At 44.2% G+C, this 19,231-nt stretch overlaps 2 protein-coding genes across 2 annotated transcripts; both read left to right on the plus strand.

The window, feature by feature from the left end:
- The first annotated feature begins 820 nt into the window (after nucleotides 1–820).
- kank2 (KN motif and ankyrin repeat domains 2) lies at nucleotides 821–15,643 on the plus strand. Its single transcript, XM_047571184.1, has 13 exons — nucleotides 821–948; nucleotides 6,569–6,653; nucleotides 9,263–9,345; nucleotides 9,571–10,929; nucleotides 11,153–11,338; nucleotides 11,429–11,537; nucleotides 11,706–12,344; nucleotides 12,426–12,513; nucleotides 12,718–12,937; nucleotides 13,315–13,457; nucleotides 13,591–13,791; nucleotides 13,878–13,976; nucleotides 14,174–15,643. The coding sequence occupies exons 3-13, from the start codon at nucleotides 9,309–9,311 to the stop codon at nucleotides 14,228–14,230; spliced, it is 3,138 nt and encodes a 1,045-aa protein (XP_047427140.1). The 5' UTR covers nucleotides 821–948; nucleotides 6,569–6,653; nucleotides 9,263–9,308; the 3' UTR covers nucleotides 14,231–15,643.
- A 2,179-nt stretch (nucleotides 15,644–17,822) lies between these two features.
- On the plus strand, nucleotides 17,823–18,722 carry LOC124997470 (hemoglobin embryonic subunit alpha-like). Its single transcript, XM_047571185.1, has 3 exons — nucleotides 17,823–17,994; nucleotides 18,083–18,290; nucleotides 18,514–18,722. Exons 1-3 carry the CDS (start codon nucleotides 17,897–17,899, stop codon nucleotides 18,640–18,642), a joined length of 435 nt encoding a protein of 144 aa, XP_047427141.1. The 5' UTR covers nucleotides 17,823–17,896; the 3' UTR covers nucleotides 18,643–18,722.
- Nucleotides 18,723–19,231: the final 509 nt, after the last annotated feature.

Raw genomic sequence — 19,231 nt, forward strand, 5'->3', positions numbered from 1 at the left:
TATCACATCCTGAAACAGTAGGAATAATTGTTGCCAAAAGATCAAATTACTTAAACACTGATTAGTATTATTTTTGTTATTTATTTTTTAATCTTTGTGTTTTCATTGGATAGATCTGTAGAGTGAAACAGGAAGTTAGGGGAAGAGAGGGGTAGTAAATGGCACAGGCTGGACTCGAACCAGCGCCTCTGCATTGGCCATCTGTTTGCATTATTATAATTATTATAATTATTATTATTATTATTATTCCACTGCAAAATAGTAAGGTTGACCACACTAAGTTTGAAAACTTACTGTCTTGTAAGTCTCTGAGTCTTTTTAAGCTGTTTCGAACTTATCATGACTTATCATCACAGTCCCTGCACATGTATGATAAACATTCACATGTTGGTGCCAAAATTTAAGATCGTATCTGTATTGTGTGGCGTTTTATGGTCGTCTCCGGTAGGTTCTTGAATGTAATTGTAAATGCTTGACGTCCTTCCACTTACAACTTATACTGATGTTATTCCATGCCCCAGAAACCTCAACTGTACTTACTAGTTCCTGTGCAAACTCAATAATCAGCTTATAAAATTCTATTCTGTTATCGTATACTCTGCCAAACTGTATGTAGTTAAGCCCAGCTTCAGTTTAATCAACAACAACAATCCTTCAGCGGCCTTTAAAGTCGTCAAAGATACACGGAGGCGTCTGAATAGCATTTAAAGCGTTTCACTTTCAAGTGTTTGGGAGTAATAGAGGCTCTTTCAGATGTCAGACCCCTGGAAGATGACGGATGTACAGTGCGCGAGCCTACTGCGTGGCCTCGCGGGCTGCTGGCCCTTTAAGAGGAGCGGGAGGAGGCGCGGACCGAGCATCCTGACCCTGGCTGCGCTGTTTTTGTCTTTCTGTCACTGAGCGCTCCAGGCTGGGCCGAGGCGGCTGAAAGGATTTCCAGAGGGGAAGGTAAGAGCAGCGAATAAGTTACCTTTTGCTCCGTTTTGAATCCTAGCCCGTGCTCTCTTTGCCAAAGTGCAATTTAAAGCGTTTCAAACGAGCACGCCTCGAGCGCGACTTCTTTTGTGAAGCGTCGGTGCTGCCCATATTCCCCCCATCCCCTTCTCCTCCGAAGTAACGGGTCCTTTATCCCGTTAAAACACCCCGGTTTCTGTCACATGTGGCTGTCGGACGTTCGGACTGGTTGGGTTTGATAATTTCACGTTTTTCTACCTATAGGGGAATGTCTCGCGGAGTCTCGTAGTGGTGCGTGCCTTTTTGTTGAGCGCATCATTGGAGCCTCACGAGGAGCGCCGTTAGCAAAAAAAAAAAAAAAAAATGTATAGCATAATAACACGTAGGTTGTACTTTTCATGTGGTCCTATTTTTTTTACAGAAATTGAACATACGCACGTTTTACTTAAGAGTTTTTGCTTGTGTGCCATTTCTTTTGAATATAATAGGCTTTTATTTCTCATCTCTGGAAAAGCAAAGCTGTGCGAAATCTATACAGCAACCTCTCGCAGTAAAAAATATAGGCTACTCGTAGGGGGCTTATAGAGGAGGAGGAGGAGGGACTTCGTCTTTGCATTAAAACAGTTCAGTGTCGTCAACAGTATGAGCTGTAGGTAGGCTACGCACTCTGAGATCCCAAACGCATTTGGGCGCAGTTGCTCTTCCCTGGGAAACTTGTCCTCGCGCCTTATGCCTGATATGTTGCAACCGGTTCTGAATTTCATTTAATTTAAAGCTGAAAAGTTCAATTAAGACTGCCGGGACTCTGGGGAGTGGGTGGGACCCGCGCATCCTGCGAAGAGTTCATCACTTCCAGATGTTTGTCGTCGCCACTTCTTGCCCTGGGACCTGCAGGTCTGGGCAGCTGTGGCGGCTCAGTGGTCACTGCGCAGAGTTTACGGGGATGACTTCTGACTGAATTGTGTGTCGGCGGGGACAGGTGGTGTGCGAGGTGACAACTCGATTCAACCGCTTTTCTTCTTTTATTGAAGTTGCTTTCATTTTTTTTAACCCGTCTGACTCCTCTTCGCTTTGGCGAGATGGGAAAATGAACCTTTGCAAAATTAACCTTTGCGCATAATCTTGCGTGACAAATGGAACCCTAGCGAGATTCATCAGCAAACGCATCAGATGTTGTTTTCATGGAGCACATACAGAGCTTGGCAGGATGTGGGGGTGTAGTCATCAGTCTGCTACACTACCTCATACAATACGCTACTGTCCCGCTGTTGTGTAATGGCTTGCTGGTTGCATTAAATCACCTACCAGCAAAAAAAAGCTTGGAGCAGCTGCATGGCACTCAGATGGTCTCCGTCTTGTAATTTGCGGTTGTTAGGATGGAGTGATTTCTAGTTAAACATACACTTCTCCCTCATGCGCATGTATAATTGCCAGAGTGACCTTAAATTTTAGTTTGCCATAGTAGTTTTAAGACAAAACAGATTCGTGTAACCTCAGTAAACACAATCGTAGTTAAGTGGACCACAAAACTGTCAACTAAACTTGTTAATCTGAGGTCTAGAGTTTGACTCTGGTGGGGACTCTGGCGGGGATCCTGCCCCATCGGGGCCCCCTACGAGTCCTCCAGACTGCACTTTGACAATATGTAATCAGGGTTGTCTGTAGCTGGAGTTTTCTTCAGCTGTTTTTTTTTTTTTTTTTTTTAATTCTCCCAGAGCAGGAATGCGATTGTCTCAGGACAGTGTTCGGACCCAGGGGTGCTGGGGTGGAATGTGAGGCTATAAACCCCATTTGCACACTGGGCGGCTTGTGGCCCAAGCCGGGCATTTAAATGGTTTAGTGAAGCTAATGAAATTACACCCTGTAACTGCACGAGACTATCTGTCACTGTCTAGGGTCCAGATTAGCTTCCCTAGATGGTTTTACTCAATAATAAATGATCTGTTCTGTTTGTTTGTTTGTTTTCTGAATTCTATGCAGCATCATTCATATGTTTTCTTACTCAGAATAAAGATGGTTTATGTTGTTAGGATCCATAATGCTGTTAAATCGGAATTTATTTAATATAAAAGCTGCAGATTTGTGTTGTTTAAGTTGGATTACTTTATAAAGTGGGGTTAACAGCCCAGCATTACAGTGATAACACAAGCCTGATTTTTTTTAAGCCAGTAAGTTAATACTGGTACTTAACTCTATTAGTTAGGAAAACCAATGTAATGATTCTCCTAGTGAGCATATGGTAATTCATTATGTTCCTGAATAATCTTACTGATCTCCTTTAATACATTAATCACCCAGGAAAGCCAGGTGGACTGTTCCTTACCATAAACAACGTACTGACATAATCGGCGTTGTGGATATCATCTTGGCCTTTTATGTGGTCTCTGTGTGTTTTGATTGACATCGCTCACAAAATAAGGAAGCAATTGATGAGATCCCTGAGAGGGGACCACTTAGCTACATTGCCCTTGCAGTAAGATTACTTCCTCTACTCTGCTGCGCCGTCCCCTTTGAACCACAACACACGCTGATCTGATCTCTTAACCTCAGCACTGCTCTGGCCAGCTCTCCACCACCAATCTTACCACTGTCTGGACTTTGTCAGTCTCCCATCCAGACCCCAGAGTTTCCTCAGAGCAGAGCAGCGCCCTGCCTCTCCGCTTGGCATCATTCCTAATCCCCACCTCCACAACTGTTGAGGAATTTTCTCCCAGATGCCTCTTTTCCTTACGTCTTTTTTCCGGTGCCGCTCCTTGTCGCTCAGCCCCACCCGTGCTCAGTTTCCTGTTGGAGGTCAGCACAATGACCAATAGCAGACCGGCGGGTGTTTACTCTGCTCCAGTTCCAGGAGTAATGTGAGCTTGGCCGGCCCCTCCTTTTGGCCGTAGTCTAGCTAGCGCCAGACTTCTCCAGCCCAGCACCGTCTGCTCCTTCTTACCACCACTCCTTAATGTAAAAAACAGGGCTTTACGCTAAAGGACAGAGTCCTGCATGTGACAGCCCATTAGGTTATGATTTCACCGTCCTGAGTTTTAAGCTCGTATTAGTCAAAAACCACATGTACCACGTCCCACCAGCAGGATGAGAACACACTGTATTACCATGTTGATATGAGATCATCTGGCTTCCTCACAGTTGGTGAAGGCCCTTTCTGTCGAGCAGTGACGTACACTGTTCAGTCAAATTATGCTCGGTGATGAATGGTTGTTTGTAGCTTCTACATTTAGAATTGAGTTCTTCAGGGGAGAGATTTGTTGTAATTTCTTTCTGATTTATTATTCATTCAGGACCAGTTAGCTGAACGAAACCATCTGTGCTTCAGAATAAGAAGGCGGACAAAGAAGTCTTAGTAGAAAAATCAGCTACTATGTCTCCCACATTTAAAACTTAAATCTCTTCCGAGGCCTTTGCAGCCTGTTACTCCAAGAAAAAAAAAAACAACTCTGAAAAACAATAAGCTTTATTTAGCAGGACAAAGTGCAGCCAGCCACAGGGATTCTCTAGTTCCCCTCTATATTTAGTAGTGGAATGCACAAATGATGGTAATCTTCTAGGCAGAACCATTTAAGAAAGGCCCTTTGAAACTTTATTTACTTAAGAGATGCACTTGGAGACCACAATGTGATATTTCTGATGTCCCTCCTCCATTAACGGCAGTAGACTCATTCTGGGGTCAGCAGCAGGGTTTGCTGTGATTCATGCTGGTGAAGTCCAAATCCGAGAACAGGCACGTTCTTCTCGTTTGAGAAGTTTCCGTCTAAAACTCTCGACTGCATTTCTTCGCCTTTCTTTCTCCACATTCCCACCCTCTCTCACATACTGTACTCTTCTCCTCTGCTTTCTCCCTCTTTTACCCCTGCTAATTTTTTTTCTCCTTTGTGCTCTCCCTCTACTCGTTACTTTTTTCTCCTGAGCTGGAGGAAGTGACTGGGTTATTTCTGTGTCCTCGGGGAATAGAAAGATGAAGCTCCCTTTCCTGTAACCCTTTTTTGTTTTCATCGTGGTCTCCGTTTCGCAACGTCAAATTACCCTGGTATGATGACAGTGGCACATGAACTGACAAATCGCTGGCAGTCTGAGAGCGTTTGTACGCTACAGTAACATTAGAAAAGGGTGAATTTTATCATAGGGCCACTGCTAAAATCTTGAAGCCAAATTAAAAAAAACAACAACAGCTACATCACTTGACTCTCGTATTCAGTGCCCTTTCCTGAATAAATCAACTTAATAGCTACAGCTGTGTTTGTTAATCTGTGGGAGTCTTCGTTCCGCAGACAGTGTTGATATGCTGGTGGTATCTGTGCCTTTTCATCTGTAGTGTGGGAGTCGATGGGAGCTCGGTTAGTCTCCTCTGTAATGTTTGGTATTTGTCCAGGACTTGAATTCTGCACCAACTAGCTGATATTTAAGAGTAGGATGTGGTCTTGATTGACATATAAATTCCTACAGTCACGTATGGATGCATTAATAACATGTATTTCTTTCGGTATCTTTTATAAATAGCGTCACAAACAGTGCGTTGTGAGGCCTTGGGCATCTCTACATCACATCAGCCTCTTAGTGCGAATCCGTCTTCTTTGTATTTCCTCATTCTGTCAGTTTGTGGCTCCATAACAGCACTTCATCAAGTGTTTGTTTTGAGGCAAATTTCCCTGCCACACATTCACACACACACCGTTTCTCTCTCTCTCTCTCTGAGATGCCCCTCCTTGCTTTCTATTAGAACCAGCTGTGGAACGAGAGGCTGAATGAATGGCTCTTTGTGATTTGTCTGTCGTTCCACTCTAAAAGACCCGATTCTCCCCGTGCCCCTCCAGCCTCCGCGGTATTGGCACGACAACACTGTGAAACAATGGACCGAACAACAGCGAGTCTTGTTATGATATTATGCAAAGGTCAACCATCAGGTTGGGAGACCTTCAGACAAAATGTCGACCTCACTCGCACAGACTCCGAACTGCCAAAGTATGAGAATCAGCAGACGTAGTCGTGCAGCTCGTCTGGTGGACACTTACGCAGCGGCTAAGGGAAAAGATTAAAATAGCAGTCTAGCCGTCTGCAAAGGTGATGGCTGTTCCCACGGATCTGGAGGGTGTGTATCTGGGTCTGCGCCTCTGGATTTGGAGTATTAGACACAGGAGCAAGAAAACAGTTCACCTCGCCCAATCATATGGCAGGGAGGTGCTTGCTCCCTGTCTTGAATTGATTAGAGCGCCTTGAACGGAGAAAGCGCTGGGGTGGGGGAAAGTGTTACTAGAAAGCTTGGAGGGGAGCACTTACGCAAGGATCAGACTTTATCCATGTTGCCCTGCAAGGACGTCAAAGAGCCGTTGGCATCTCATGGGGGTATATTGTTCACATCCGGCATGTCAGTCAAAACCACTGGAATGTTTGTGGAATGTTATTTCTGCCATTACGACCTATGTTTATAGTCTTGTCTTGTTGCTTTTGCAGTCTGTCATCAGTCAGTTTTTATCTTCGTGTCACTACTACAGTCCTTTAATGTTGTTTTGCTGATGTCTCCTGGCAATGTGCGTCCAGATATATTCTTTGTTTTCATTTTTCAAGCAACGACGGCCAAAGTTCAATTTTCCTTCACTCTCATTTCCCACAGGTGCTGACTGTAAGAGGGCAAGAAAAGGAAGGGAAAGCAAGGAGCCTGGGGAGGAGAGATCCTGTCCTTGCAGTGCAAGCAGCTGGTATGAAGCTCTTTTCCTAATTCACAAACCATTCCTAAGCTTAAGCAAAATAGTAATCACCAAAGTCAGTAAAGCAGTGGAAAAATCCATAAAGAAATTCTCTGGATGGTGGAAAGAGCGGTATTTCTGACTTAGCAATACTGAGGTTTAATCCTTTGTATTGGCAAAAATAATACGGTGGCTCAATGAATGGAAGCAATGACTTTGATGAACTTTGGAGGACTGACTTCAAATGGAGCCTGGCACTCCGCAGGGTGGTCTCAATCCTCTGATACACCAAAGACGAAAGGATGTTTATACACGCTGTAAATCAAGTCCACTTTTTAAGCCTCCAGATGTGATGCCTGATCGACTCTTGCTGACGGAACCTGACGCTCCCAATGCTTGTATTAAAACATTTCGCGCTGGAACTTACAGCATAATGCAGCTACTCTCGTGACACTGTACAGGACATACCACAGACGTGTAATTTGTGCTGGATGACCTGCATCTTACCCCCCGAGGGCTGTCCTAATCTTAATAGCAGGGAATGGAGGGAGTGGACCAGGCAATGTTACTTCCTTAGTATGGTATGCAGCTGTATAAGGAGGTAGGGGGTCTAATGGAAGCGAGGTATTTGTCCTGGATGAGCCTGGCCGGGGTGGGTTGTCTGAATAATGGTAGTATGGCGCTGGGGAAGGGAGAACACTGGTTTCTGTTCAGATGACATCTCAAAGGAACTCTGTTTGAGAGTTGAGAGAGAGAGGGAGGAAGGTCAGCCACTCCACCTCGGCCATACCCACACATTCAGGAGAATATACATGTATATAAATATGCTAGCACATGTAAAACACCTTGTGAGCTACTGCTGGGAAGGCAACCGTGGAGGTCTGGTGGGGTGAGTGTTTTGAGTCCGTGATGTGGGAGGAACGACTCCCAGAGAAGCAATAAGAGAAGAGACCTTTGATACAGGGAGTTCTGCGAGTGTATAAAAATGCTTTTTTGGAATTCCAAGGGAAACCGAATGGACAGCGTCAGCCTTCATGTCTGCTGGGTCAGGACGTCTGGTAGCAAAACTGCAGACTCTAATTATATCTCATCAACTGTCCCCTGTCGGTGCTGTCCTCCGCCCTCCTGCACACATACTCTCACACTCAGTTTCTCTCACACACACTCACTCTGACTGTCAGCCACTCCTCCCTTCCATGCGCTGCTCTCTCGTTCTCACACATGTGGTCATACCAAGGCTGTAGCATATAATCAGTCTCACACTTTCGTTGAAGATAAAGGGATGAAGGCAGGGGGACATATTTGAAAAAAAAAAAAGTTTTATTATATTATGTTTAATATTTGAGTAAGGCTGCCTCTAAATGATATATGTTACATATGATAAATTCCATTTCACACATGTGTAAGATGACGTAGACCTGGCTTAGTAAAGCTAAATTATGATTCATTAAAATGCGTCTTTACGTTACATACATTATACTGTATTTATATACCTCAGCAGTATGTGGCCATTTCGTCATAAGAGGACGATGAAAGGGTACAGAAAAGTTGATTCACACAGAAAAATTAAATTCACTACAGTACTTTAAAAATACCAGTCAGTTTAGTCAGTGTTTCCAAGTGTCCTACTTTTCACAAACGAGCGAGCACCAGCTCGGGTCACAAGATAGAGGGAGAGAGAGGGAGAGGGAGAGGAAGGGTTCAGAAATGAAATGAACTGAAGATAAGTGAGAAAAAGAAAGCGGACGTTTTCAGTGCAAACTTCTGATTTCGAGCTCCTTAAAGCAGACAGTAAAACGTTCAGCTAGATAATGCTGTGGGTGGCTTAAACATTACATCCACATTTCCCACAAACCGATGACCTAGAAAGTTAATCTTTTCCGAGCCGACAGAAGTATCGGCAGTGGGGTCTACGTTTTCGCTGGTGATATGTTGCTCTCTGTGGGTAGAAGAGACACAATCTTTTGTTTACAAAGTGGAAAATGCATGACCTTTGAATGAAAAACGCATTGTTGTAATAGCTCAGAAAATTCCATGTGTTTCTCACTGATTTTGTAAGTAGAAAGCCTATGTGGAGGGAAAAAGAGACAACGTGCCTCCTGATCATCAGCTGACGTTGAGAGGGGAAAAGGGGAGTAGATAAGCATAAAGAAAGAACAAATAGAAAACAACATGGAGGAAAAGAAAGAGAGCAAGAGAAAAGGGAGAGACTGTCTGTAAACCCTAAATTAAGAGGCAAAGTTAGTGCACACAGATGATTCCTAATAAGGTTGCAACTGGCAGCCTCAAACCTCTGTCTTGGAATTAGCTGCCAGGAAACTTTCCCCCGTAACTCCTCTTCTCCAAATACTACGAACAGAAACAAATACACAATCGTCTGTGACCCAAAGCACGTCACAAAGCGGGTGACGTCGTGAAAGAAAAAATACAGTTTAGTTTGGGTGAAGAATAACAATAGTTCATTGCTGGATGTCAAACCATATGCAACAAGGACATGGTTTTCCTTGACACTGACATTGGTTTACACATAGATAATAGTGTATTATTGCATTGTTTATTACTACAAGGAAATGAAAATATTTAATTTGCTCATGTATAATTTTTGTGTTTGTCTGATGCAGGTGAGTGTTTGTGTGTGACTGTTTGAAGAACAGCCACGGACTCATAATGGCACAGGTGCTGCACATGGACCCCGGATTCCCAGGTACAGACTTTATTATGACTGATAATAATCAGCATGAGGTTGAGATCATTTTGTCAGGCTTTAAACTGCCGTGCAACTTGCAAGTAATGCATCTGTACGTGACCATTGTTTCAGAGTACATACAAAAACACAAAGTAGCTCAGGGATGATTCTATTTTCTAAAGTCTGAGCCCAAGATTAGACGCAGATTTCCGTTTGTTTAAAGTTGATTTCCTTCCCCTTCAGGGAAACTCAACACGCCCGTTCCCCCTTCCCTGCACACCAAAGAACAGGAGGCGCCCTACTCAGTGGAGACCCCCTATGGCTACCGTCTGGACCTAGACTTCCTCAAATATGTTAACGACATAGAAAAGGGGAACACTATTAAGAAGGTGCCTATCCAGCGCCGGCCGCGTTATGGCTCCCTGCCCCGTGGTTATGGCTATGCTGGATCCTGGTGGACCTCCACAGAGTCTTTGTGCTCCAATACCAGCATGGACAGCCGGCATTCCTCCTACTCCTACTGCGCCCCAGGCTACCACACGTCACAGAGGCCCAGCTTTAGTACTGCCCGGGTGGAGAAGACCCTGTTGGATGCTCGCAGGAAGCTGGAAGAGGAGAAAGAGGGGCGGAGATTTTCCAACCTGGGCAGCATGCACAGCAGTGTAGCAGGCTCTAACACCTCCATCAGCAGCGCGCACAGCTTCAACAGGGCACAGGGTGGCAGTGGATCCTTTACACCCCTGAGTTCTGGCCTCTCCACTCCGGTGACTCCAACCCCAGCCCACTTGCAACACGTTAGGGAGCAGATGGCTGCAGCCCTGAGGAAGATAAAGGAGCTAGAAGATCAGGTGAAGACCATCCCTGTGCTCCAGGTCAAAATCTCTGTGCTACAGGAGGAGAAACGTCAGCTCAGCGTCCAGCTAAAGAGTCAGAAGTTCCTGGGCCACACTCTGGGTTTCAATCGAGGGCGTCCCAGAGGGGAGCTCTACATTGACATCCCTGAAGAAGAGGTGAGCGCCGGAGCAAAAAGCTCCAACAAGCCAGCAGGGCCGCTGTCTCCCACTACACCTGATGGATCCAAACAAGACTCGGGGTGTGAGATTGAGGACCAGGTGATCGTGGGTGGGGCGCGACCAGATGTAAAGCGGGAAGTGCGCACCATCGGAGTGGGACCGGAGGACTCACGGAGCACCTGTCATGTAGGAGTCTGGGTTCGGGAGAAGGATCTGGGGCTGCTGCCTGAGACAGAGGCTCTTAAAAATCAAGTGAGTCAACTTGAGGGCCAACTAAAGAGGACAATGCAGGATCTGCAGGCTGTGCAGCAGGTTGCATCAGTCCAGAAGGCTCCTCAGGCGGACCATCCAGTCATTGCTACCAGCATGGGCTGGCAGGAGTCGCAAGGCTGCAGGCTACACACGCTAGTCAGCTTCACACAGCAGCCACAGCAAAGGGAACAGAGAACTGTGGGAATCCAAGTGTACACGCTGGAGCAGCCGACCGTGGTGGAGGTGGGCACACTACTCCGAGCAGAGACCTGCAGCTCCCCCTCCCCTCAATCAGCTGGTAGGATCGTGGAGGGACACCACAAAGGCCCAACTGAAGGTCAGAGCTGAGCTTGTAGTTAACAACTAAACATGCTTCATTTGATTATCTTTGCACCAAAGCAGTCTAATTTAGTCCAGTGCAGAAACACTCCGTAAAACATGTAATGATCAGTATTTGTTCACTGGGTGGAGAAGAAAATTATACATCTGATGTATTGCATTAATATTGGATTGGGTTCTGTGTTTACTGTAAAATGTAATTTTTTTGTATCACTCCTCAGATGCTCCACTTGAGTTGCCGATCGCAGTCAGCTCCAAGCAGGTACGTGATGTCTTAAAGAGCGGGTTATCCACATCGGTACCTGTAGCGAATCCTGCCATCGCTGTGGTGCACTCTAAAGAAGAAGAGGCACACTTGCATACAACCAGTGATCCTCTCCAGTCAGAAGAAGGCTTGTCCAAGGCCGGTATGTGGGGTTAAGTTCAGGCCATCTTGCTTACTTAATCTAACCACATTGTGTTCCCAACATATCAATGATGAGCGATGTCTCTTCTAGCCTCGTCTCCCCAGTCCTGTCTGAGATCCATTATGAAGAGGAAAGCAGAAGGAGAACCAGGCTCTCCCTCAACTAAGAAAAACCTTCAGTTCATTGGAGTCAATGGAGGGTAATTATAAGTCACTGCAAAACAAGTATCATCCATTTTCATCCGATAAGCATTGTGGCCATTAGAGCCAAGAGTATATAGTGAGAGTAAAAAAGAAAAGCAGCGATGCAGCTGCATATGCATGGTGATAAAAATAAGTGTGGTAGTAAGAGTTGCCCTGTGTTACAGCTATGAGTCCACATCATCAGATGACAGCAGCAGCGAGAGCTCAGACGAAGGGAGCGACTCCAGTGAATATCATGAAGCCAGAGAAAAACTCCCAGAGTCTACTATCCAGCACCAGCAGCCCGCGCACAATAATGCTCCCCAGCCACAAGACAACTCCAGTGTACCTCAACAAACTCCCGTCACACTGCCAGCGGCCGCTCTGGACTCACAGAGGAGTTCCAGCCAGTCCGCAACTGTAGACACGAGACTGTCGGACAAAGCTCCCCAGTCACCAGCGACACACACTGTTGTGCAAAAATGTGCCTCGCAGCCACCAGCATCAGCCCCTACTCCAACTCCTCCATGTCCAGCAAAGGATTCTACTTCTAAAGAGACTGTCAGCCAGTCGTCAGAAAAGCACACCAGGACCCAGGAAACTGCCTCTACGTTGTCTAGCACTGAATCCACTTCTGAGCAAAATTCCATCAAGCCTTCGCTCACCTGCTCTTCATCGCCACATGTCACTATAACCACTGAGATTACCAAGCAGCAATACAGCATCCAGTCAGAAACGTCTGTCCTCTCCAGGCAGCCGGAGTCCAAGCCAGCGGATGAAAATATTACAAATGAATCAGCCGCTGTCTCTTCCAAACAATTCAGGTAAATACACACAGAGCTTATAGTCAGTCTAAGAGGATTAAACTATGTATGTGCACTAATGACTGTCCCCTTGTCTGTCAGACTGGAGCTGAGCGACAGCCTGATGTCAGCTCTGCATACCTTGCAAAAAGCACTTGGTGAACCCAATGCCTTCAGCCAACAAGGAGCGGTATGTATTGAATGTAATTCATTTTATCTAACTAGGATAATCCACTTATAACATACAATGTTCTCTTTTAAAAGCATTCAAAGTAAAGGAGCAGCTTCTGTTTAGTATGTTTTAGGTGTTTCCACATTTTAACATTTGCATCCTTAGCTATTTGTCTGTCGAGTGTTTATTTACCTTAAGTGTCCTCATTGTGTCTGATCTCAGAGGGCAGCCTACACCACTGTGCTGCAGGAGTGGCTGCGTGTGTCCTGTCACAAAGCTGCCGAAACGCCTGTTGTCAAGGCCTACATGGACACCTTCGGCTCGATCTCCCCTCAGCTGCTGGAGTTCGTGATCAACATGGCAGACGGCAACGGGAACACTGCACTTCACTACACAGTCTCCCACTCCAACTTCCCTGTGGTGAAACTTCTGCTCGACACTGGTGAGCTATAATATGTGTATGTTTTTTTGCACGTGCCTGCAGATGTGTGAGTATCTGTAAAGAATAAGATTCTAGTGTTGAAAATATGCTTATATGTTTGTGTGTTTTACTAAAATAGCTTCCTATATTCATTTTATAGGTATGATTTTACTGGTAATTTAGTAATTGTTTTTTGTAACAGTAGGGTTGAAGAATATATAAAAATCATCTTATTAGATCATTGATCAGCTTAGTGTAGTTACTTGCTGAAGCAAATAAAAAGTATGATTGATTTGTTTACTGTGTCGTATCATATCTCATATATGTCGTGCGTCCCTGTCATTGTCTGTACAGCTGTTGTTACACTTGTCACACTGATTGCCTTCTCCACCTGACAGGCCTGTGTAACGCTGACAAGCAGAACAAGGCAGGCTACACAGCCATCATGCTGACGGCTTTGGCTGCCTTCCATTCTGACAGTGACCTTCAAACTGTCCTGCAGCTGCTGCGCACAGGGGACGTCAACGCCAAGGCCAGCCAGGTGCGCCCTCTGCTGTTCATGAGATTTCTCTTCATCTCCACACACAACCAAAACGCAGGATTATTCACACTGCAGCATGAACGCAAATGAAATCAAGATGTCTGTAAAGATGCTAAATGAGGTGTGTTTGTAGGCCGGACAGACGGCGCTGATGCTGGCGGTCAGCCACGGTCGAGGGGACATGGTGCGAGCGCTGCTGTCTTGCGGGGCACAAGTCAACATCCGCGACGACGACGGCTCCACCGCCCTCATGTGCGCCTGCGAACACGGCCATGTGGACATTGTGCGTCAGCTACTGTCCGTCCCAGGCTGTGATGCCACTCTTACGGATAACGTAAGCATTTCTGGGACGTCTCATTTTGTCAAGTCCCGCCCCAACCGACCACCACCTCACCGTTAACCTCTCGTTTTATCAAACAGGATGGCAGCACGGCTCTGTCCATCGCGCTGGAGGCCAGTCAGAACGACATTGCGGTGCTTCTCTATGCCCACCTCAACTTTGCAAAGCCTCCTTCCCCTGTGAGTAAACACTACATGTAGGAAATCATTCACTCAGTGAGAGGTTCATTACACATTAGTAAAAATCATCTCTAGAAAGTACTTAGTGTCACTTGCTATGCTGTATAAAACGTTCAACCTCCCTCTAAGACTCAGTTACATGTGTGAATCAATTAAAGTTAAGTTCTCAACTACAATGTTTTTCCCTCTTTCTCTAGGTTTCACCCAAGTCTCCTCTCTTGGGTTCTTCTCCTCCTGCTGGTGAACAAAAGTAAACCACACCCCTGCCTCTTACAGCAGCTTGCTCTCCACTTCATATTCATCCATGTAATTAAGAAATACGACGAGTTTGTTTGTGTGTTTGTGTTCACCCAGCATAATTTAAGTACATTATACTGTAAAGACAATTACATGACAGCTTGCACCATTGTTATCCATTACTTTTTGTACACAATCGTCTTTTTTTTTTCTTTTCTTATATCAGCTGTGGTCGAAAAACTTTGGATTTCTAGTGTGATACAATCTGACAAACTGAACATTTAACTGCCCAGTCTAGCAATAATCCAGTTTTGTGGCACTCACCGGTCGAAACTGTTCACTAAATTTCATTATACAGTACATTATCATACACGTGTTGCTTTATCCTTATCATCCTCATATTATCTGCTTAACTGTACACTTGCTGTTACACAGTAGCATCATTATGTGTAATCATCACAGTATTTTGTAGTAACAAAAGTCCCCCCTCTCATGGATAAGTGTCCTTGCATCAAGTAGCTCATCGGTGCTACAAAACAGAACACAGAAGACAACCTTCGAACAGTATGTCAGTGTTTATACACAAGATGTATTTACTCTAGAGTATTTTTGATATTTCTTTTTATTCAGACTAAATCCGGGCCCTCTGAGGATCACCATTTTATTTTCCAGACATTTAGAACTTTTTAACCAGGACATGAACAATATGTGTTGACCGCATTTCCCTAACTCAACCCAAAGATGTATCTCTTCCACCGACCCAGTGGCACTGTATGTGGTAGTAATGCGACCACGGGCCTAGTATCAGTGTGAGGGAGGACAGAGAACACCCGGGGCCTACGGTACTATGGTCTTTGTATTTTTATACGTGAAGGTATATTGGATGGTTTGTGAGGAAAGATTGGAGTGCATCTTTGTGTCTTTTTAAGGCTTAGAAAGAGTTTGTTAAGTAACAGCTAAAAGCACTGGTGAAGCCGGCTTGGCTGCGTTGATGCAGGTAAGATTCGTCAGGGAACCAGAAAGTGATTTGGGTCTCAAAAGGATGTGTGATGTAAAATAGGATTTTTTTAAAATAATATATGTTGAAATAAACTGGTAATTATTCTACAAATCAAACTTCTTGAACGAAAGTGCATAGCCTATTGATGTCAGAATTTCTATTACTTTTTAAAGACGTTTTCACAGTTTCCAGCAATTGCTTTTGAGCAATTAAATCTTTTGTAAACTCTTTTTTTTTTTAATTTAAGTATCTATCTTTTTATACATTTAGATTTTTAAGCTCACAGCCTCCTTTATGTACTCACACAGCTCTATTGTTTATGTTTTATGAAGGTTTATGTAAAATTTTAGATTTTGTCTCCTCTTCTACTTTGTGCATTTTGGAAAACAATGGATTAATAAATGTGGACCACGTGTTTCTGCTGTATTTATTCAAGATTGTTTTATTTTTTTTTAATTTTTTTTATGTTTTGTAATCACCAGTAGTATAAAACAAGGCTAAATAGTTTTCACCAGCCTAAACACAACGCGATATTATGGGACACTAACAAAGCCATGTGTCTGTTCCAGTATTTTTCCTGTATTTACAGGCAGAGAATCTCAGAGCAGGTCCACTAGAGGGCGCCCCAACACAAGCGACGTCCTAAGATGTCCCCCACAGTCGGCGTCTCATCGCTGGACGCAAAGGTCTTTCATGAGGCTCGGGCTGTCACATGTACCGTTAATTTCATCAAGTTCAAAGTCAGCAACAATATTACTGTGACATTTAGACTGGACATATTTATGTGATGGTTTCCTCTTACACGTCTTTGATCACTACTGTGATGTCACCACTACATTAGATAATGGCAGCTGTTATTATTCATACACTACTTTAAAAAGAAACACTATATATCCTGCAGTATATAATGCATGCATAGGAATATTAAGGTGTATTTTACAATTCATTCTGACAGTTATATAGTCAAAACACACATAAGTAACGGTGGTCAGTGAAACATAAAGTTTATTGTTGTATCATAGGCTTCTGTTGTGTCTGATAAATAGATAAAATAACCAGGTCATAAACACCTGTTTCCCTTCCACTGCAGTGACACCACACTTTTTTTTTTCTTTTTTTTTTGACCTGTTCTACAGCGTAATGATCTGTAGCTAGCCCTCACAATCTTCAAGAAAAACACACAGCACATCAACATCTGGTTTCCTCAGACAGCTGCTTGTCTTTGGGAGGAGTCACTGAGATAACAGGCAGATGTGCACACGGCTCCTCTGAACTACTTTCACACACTTTAACCTAGGTGAGGATGGCTTCCTGCCAGCTGATTGCAAAGGAATCAGTTCTGATTCTCTTAAAACACTCACCGACATACCCTTTGAACCTTTCTGTCTCGTGTCTCCAACAGTTCCTTAATGTTTCTTACATTAGCTTCATTCTCAGCCCAAGATTCAAGTAGAGAAATTGTACGTGTTAAATATAATTAAAACAGCAACACAATGAAATGGTTGCTGTTTTGTTCCATTTGGCTGTTGGTTCTCACAAAAGAAACCGTGCTCACATTTTGCCGCTGGTTTGCTTTCAACATTATTTGACACTCTCTTCTGTGTGAATTAACTTTTTAACACTTAGCGATGACAGCTCACAATGTAAGACCAGATATATCAGCTGAGTTACGCACAAGAAAAAAAAAAAAAACTTATCTACTCCTTCTTATGTGTGCCTCCACCCTCCCAGCGACACTGTTGTGGATTAGATAAGCCTTTGAAACACAGCATGTGTTTCAGGACTTCATGACTTCATCATGGCATTGGAAGGCATCCAGCTGATAAACAGATCTATTAATATTTGGTTGGAGAGCCTAGATTTCTTTTTAAATCACTTTGAGTGAGGCCTGTGATGTTTGACACATTAAATTCTGAAGCGGTTATGAACAAGAAAACCTCTTTTTAGGGGAGCTTGAGGTCCAAGTCACACCCAGCCGACCTGAGTCCCAGAAGACACACACAGAAGAGAATTTGCCAAAAAAAAAAAAAAGGCCAAAATTGTGGTGGAAATTTCTGGGGGAAAATAAGGAATCAGAACACTCTGATCTGTTTATGTGTGATTGGCAAATGAGCAAAGAAAATACAGAGTAGATGTGTTTTATGCTGCTTTTCTAGTGGAGGTCACAACGTTCACTCCTGTCAGCTGTTTGTCAGGCTCCCAGACACAGGTCCTGAAAAAACGCACGAATACTACGCAACACATGACATATAGCTACCTCCGTAAGCTTACAGCTTAAAGCAGCATTTAAATCATGTGTATTGACTGTGTGAAATGTTCCACTGCAAAGCGAAAGCCCCCAGTTTGCCACATTTGACCAAAGCAGAATCAGTCAATCAAGCACTTCATTTCTTTCAGTTCTGGTTAAACGTTTTTTTTTTTTTTTTTTTTCAGAGACGAGTTCCAAGGATTAATTTTTGCCTTATTTGAATCTGGGATGTTGTGTAATACTTTGTTTTCGCGAAACCAATGCAAAGAAAGGAGTATAACGAGTTCACAAAGTCATAGGCGGGGAAGCTGTTTGATTATCTGACACAATCTGTCGCTTGGACTGCCTTTGGGGCGGTGCTGGGTTCCACCGTGCTGTTTGCGCCATAAAACCCTCGCGTGTCGACTGTTCACGGTACTCCACAACAAGGACAATATGACCACCCTTACCCCCAAGGACAAGAGCACCGTCAGGGCCTTCTGGGCCAAAGTGGCTCCGAAGTGTGAAGACATCGGCAAAGAGGTCGTGGCCAGGTAAATATACCGAAAACGCTCTCACATTTATTGATTGATTTACCAAAACCATCAAACACGCATCATTTTCGTTGTTTGTTTCTTCCAGGATGCTGATCGTGTACCCACAGACCAAGACCTACTTCGCCCACTGGAAGGACCTGAGCCCCAACTCTGCCCCGGTGAAGAAGCACGGAATGACCGTGATGGGTGGAGTCGGTGACGCTATCGGCAAAATTGACAGCCTGCCCGAGGGTCTCCTGAACCTCAGCGAGCTGCACGCCTTCACTCTGCGTATCGACCCTGCGAACTTCAAGGTGAGCGGCCAAACTCTCGCTAAACTTGTGGCCATTTCCTAACCCGTTACTCCACTGAATGCCATCGCCAAGAGCAGCCTGGTGATTAGTGTGATGTGTGATCTGGATTGGTCGCACATCTTTGAAGTAGCTGCAGGTCCACCGTGTAGGCTGCATGAAAAGAAAAGAAAAGAAAAGAAAAAACTCCATTTATAACATCTGTGTGATTATGTTGCTTTCACAGATCATCTCCCAGATCATCCAGGTGGTCCTGGCCATCACCTTCCCCACCGAATTCACCCCTGAGGTCCATGTGTGCTTCGACAAGTTCCTGTCCTTCCTGGCAAGGTCTCTGGCTGAGAAATACCGATAAACAGCGGAACGAAAATGAGGAACATGAACGTGGTTCCCCCTGTATGTGATCAATAAAAGTATCAATGCAGGAAAAAAAAAGGCGCTTTGTGGTTGTTTTTTGATGGTTCTCAAAAATAAATTGGAATCCACAGTTCTTTCAGATCCGTTACACAACACACACTTCGAAACAAAACTCTATTTCATAACCAGTTAGCCTCATAATCCTACAAACAGCGTGGCCGTTTAATGGTAACGACACAATCTGTCGAGGCATTTACTGTATCTGTTTAAATAAAAAGTTGGCAAATGTTGGTTCATCTTTGGTATTTTCCATTTAAGAGGCAATGTTGCCACATTTTACGTTCCTCTATAAACCACGCGTAATTTCACCTCAGACGAGGTACTTTTCATGTAGTATAGTGGAAAAACGAGGTCTATAATCACCATTTGATTTGCTTTAGAGGCAAAAAAGAAAGAGCCTCTAAACCAGGCTGTCAAACATAGGGTCCGCGGTTTAAAAAAATGTCCGCCACAAGGTCTAAACTGGTCCGGGGATGAATTTGCGAAATTTACATAGAAGCCTGCAAATTTTCAATAAACATACCTGC

This window comes from Mugil cephalus, chromosome 20 (genome assembly GCF_022458985.1).
Source record: "Mugil cephalus isolate CIBA_MC_2020 chromosome 20, CIBA_Mcephalus_1.1, whole genome shotgun sequence".
Classification (NCBI taxonomy): domain Eukaryota; kingdom Metazoa; phylum Chordata; class Actinopteri; order Mugiliformes; family Mugilidae; genus Mugil; species Mugil cephalus.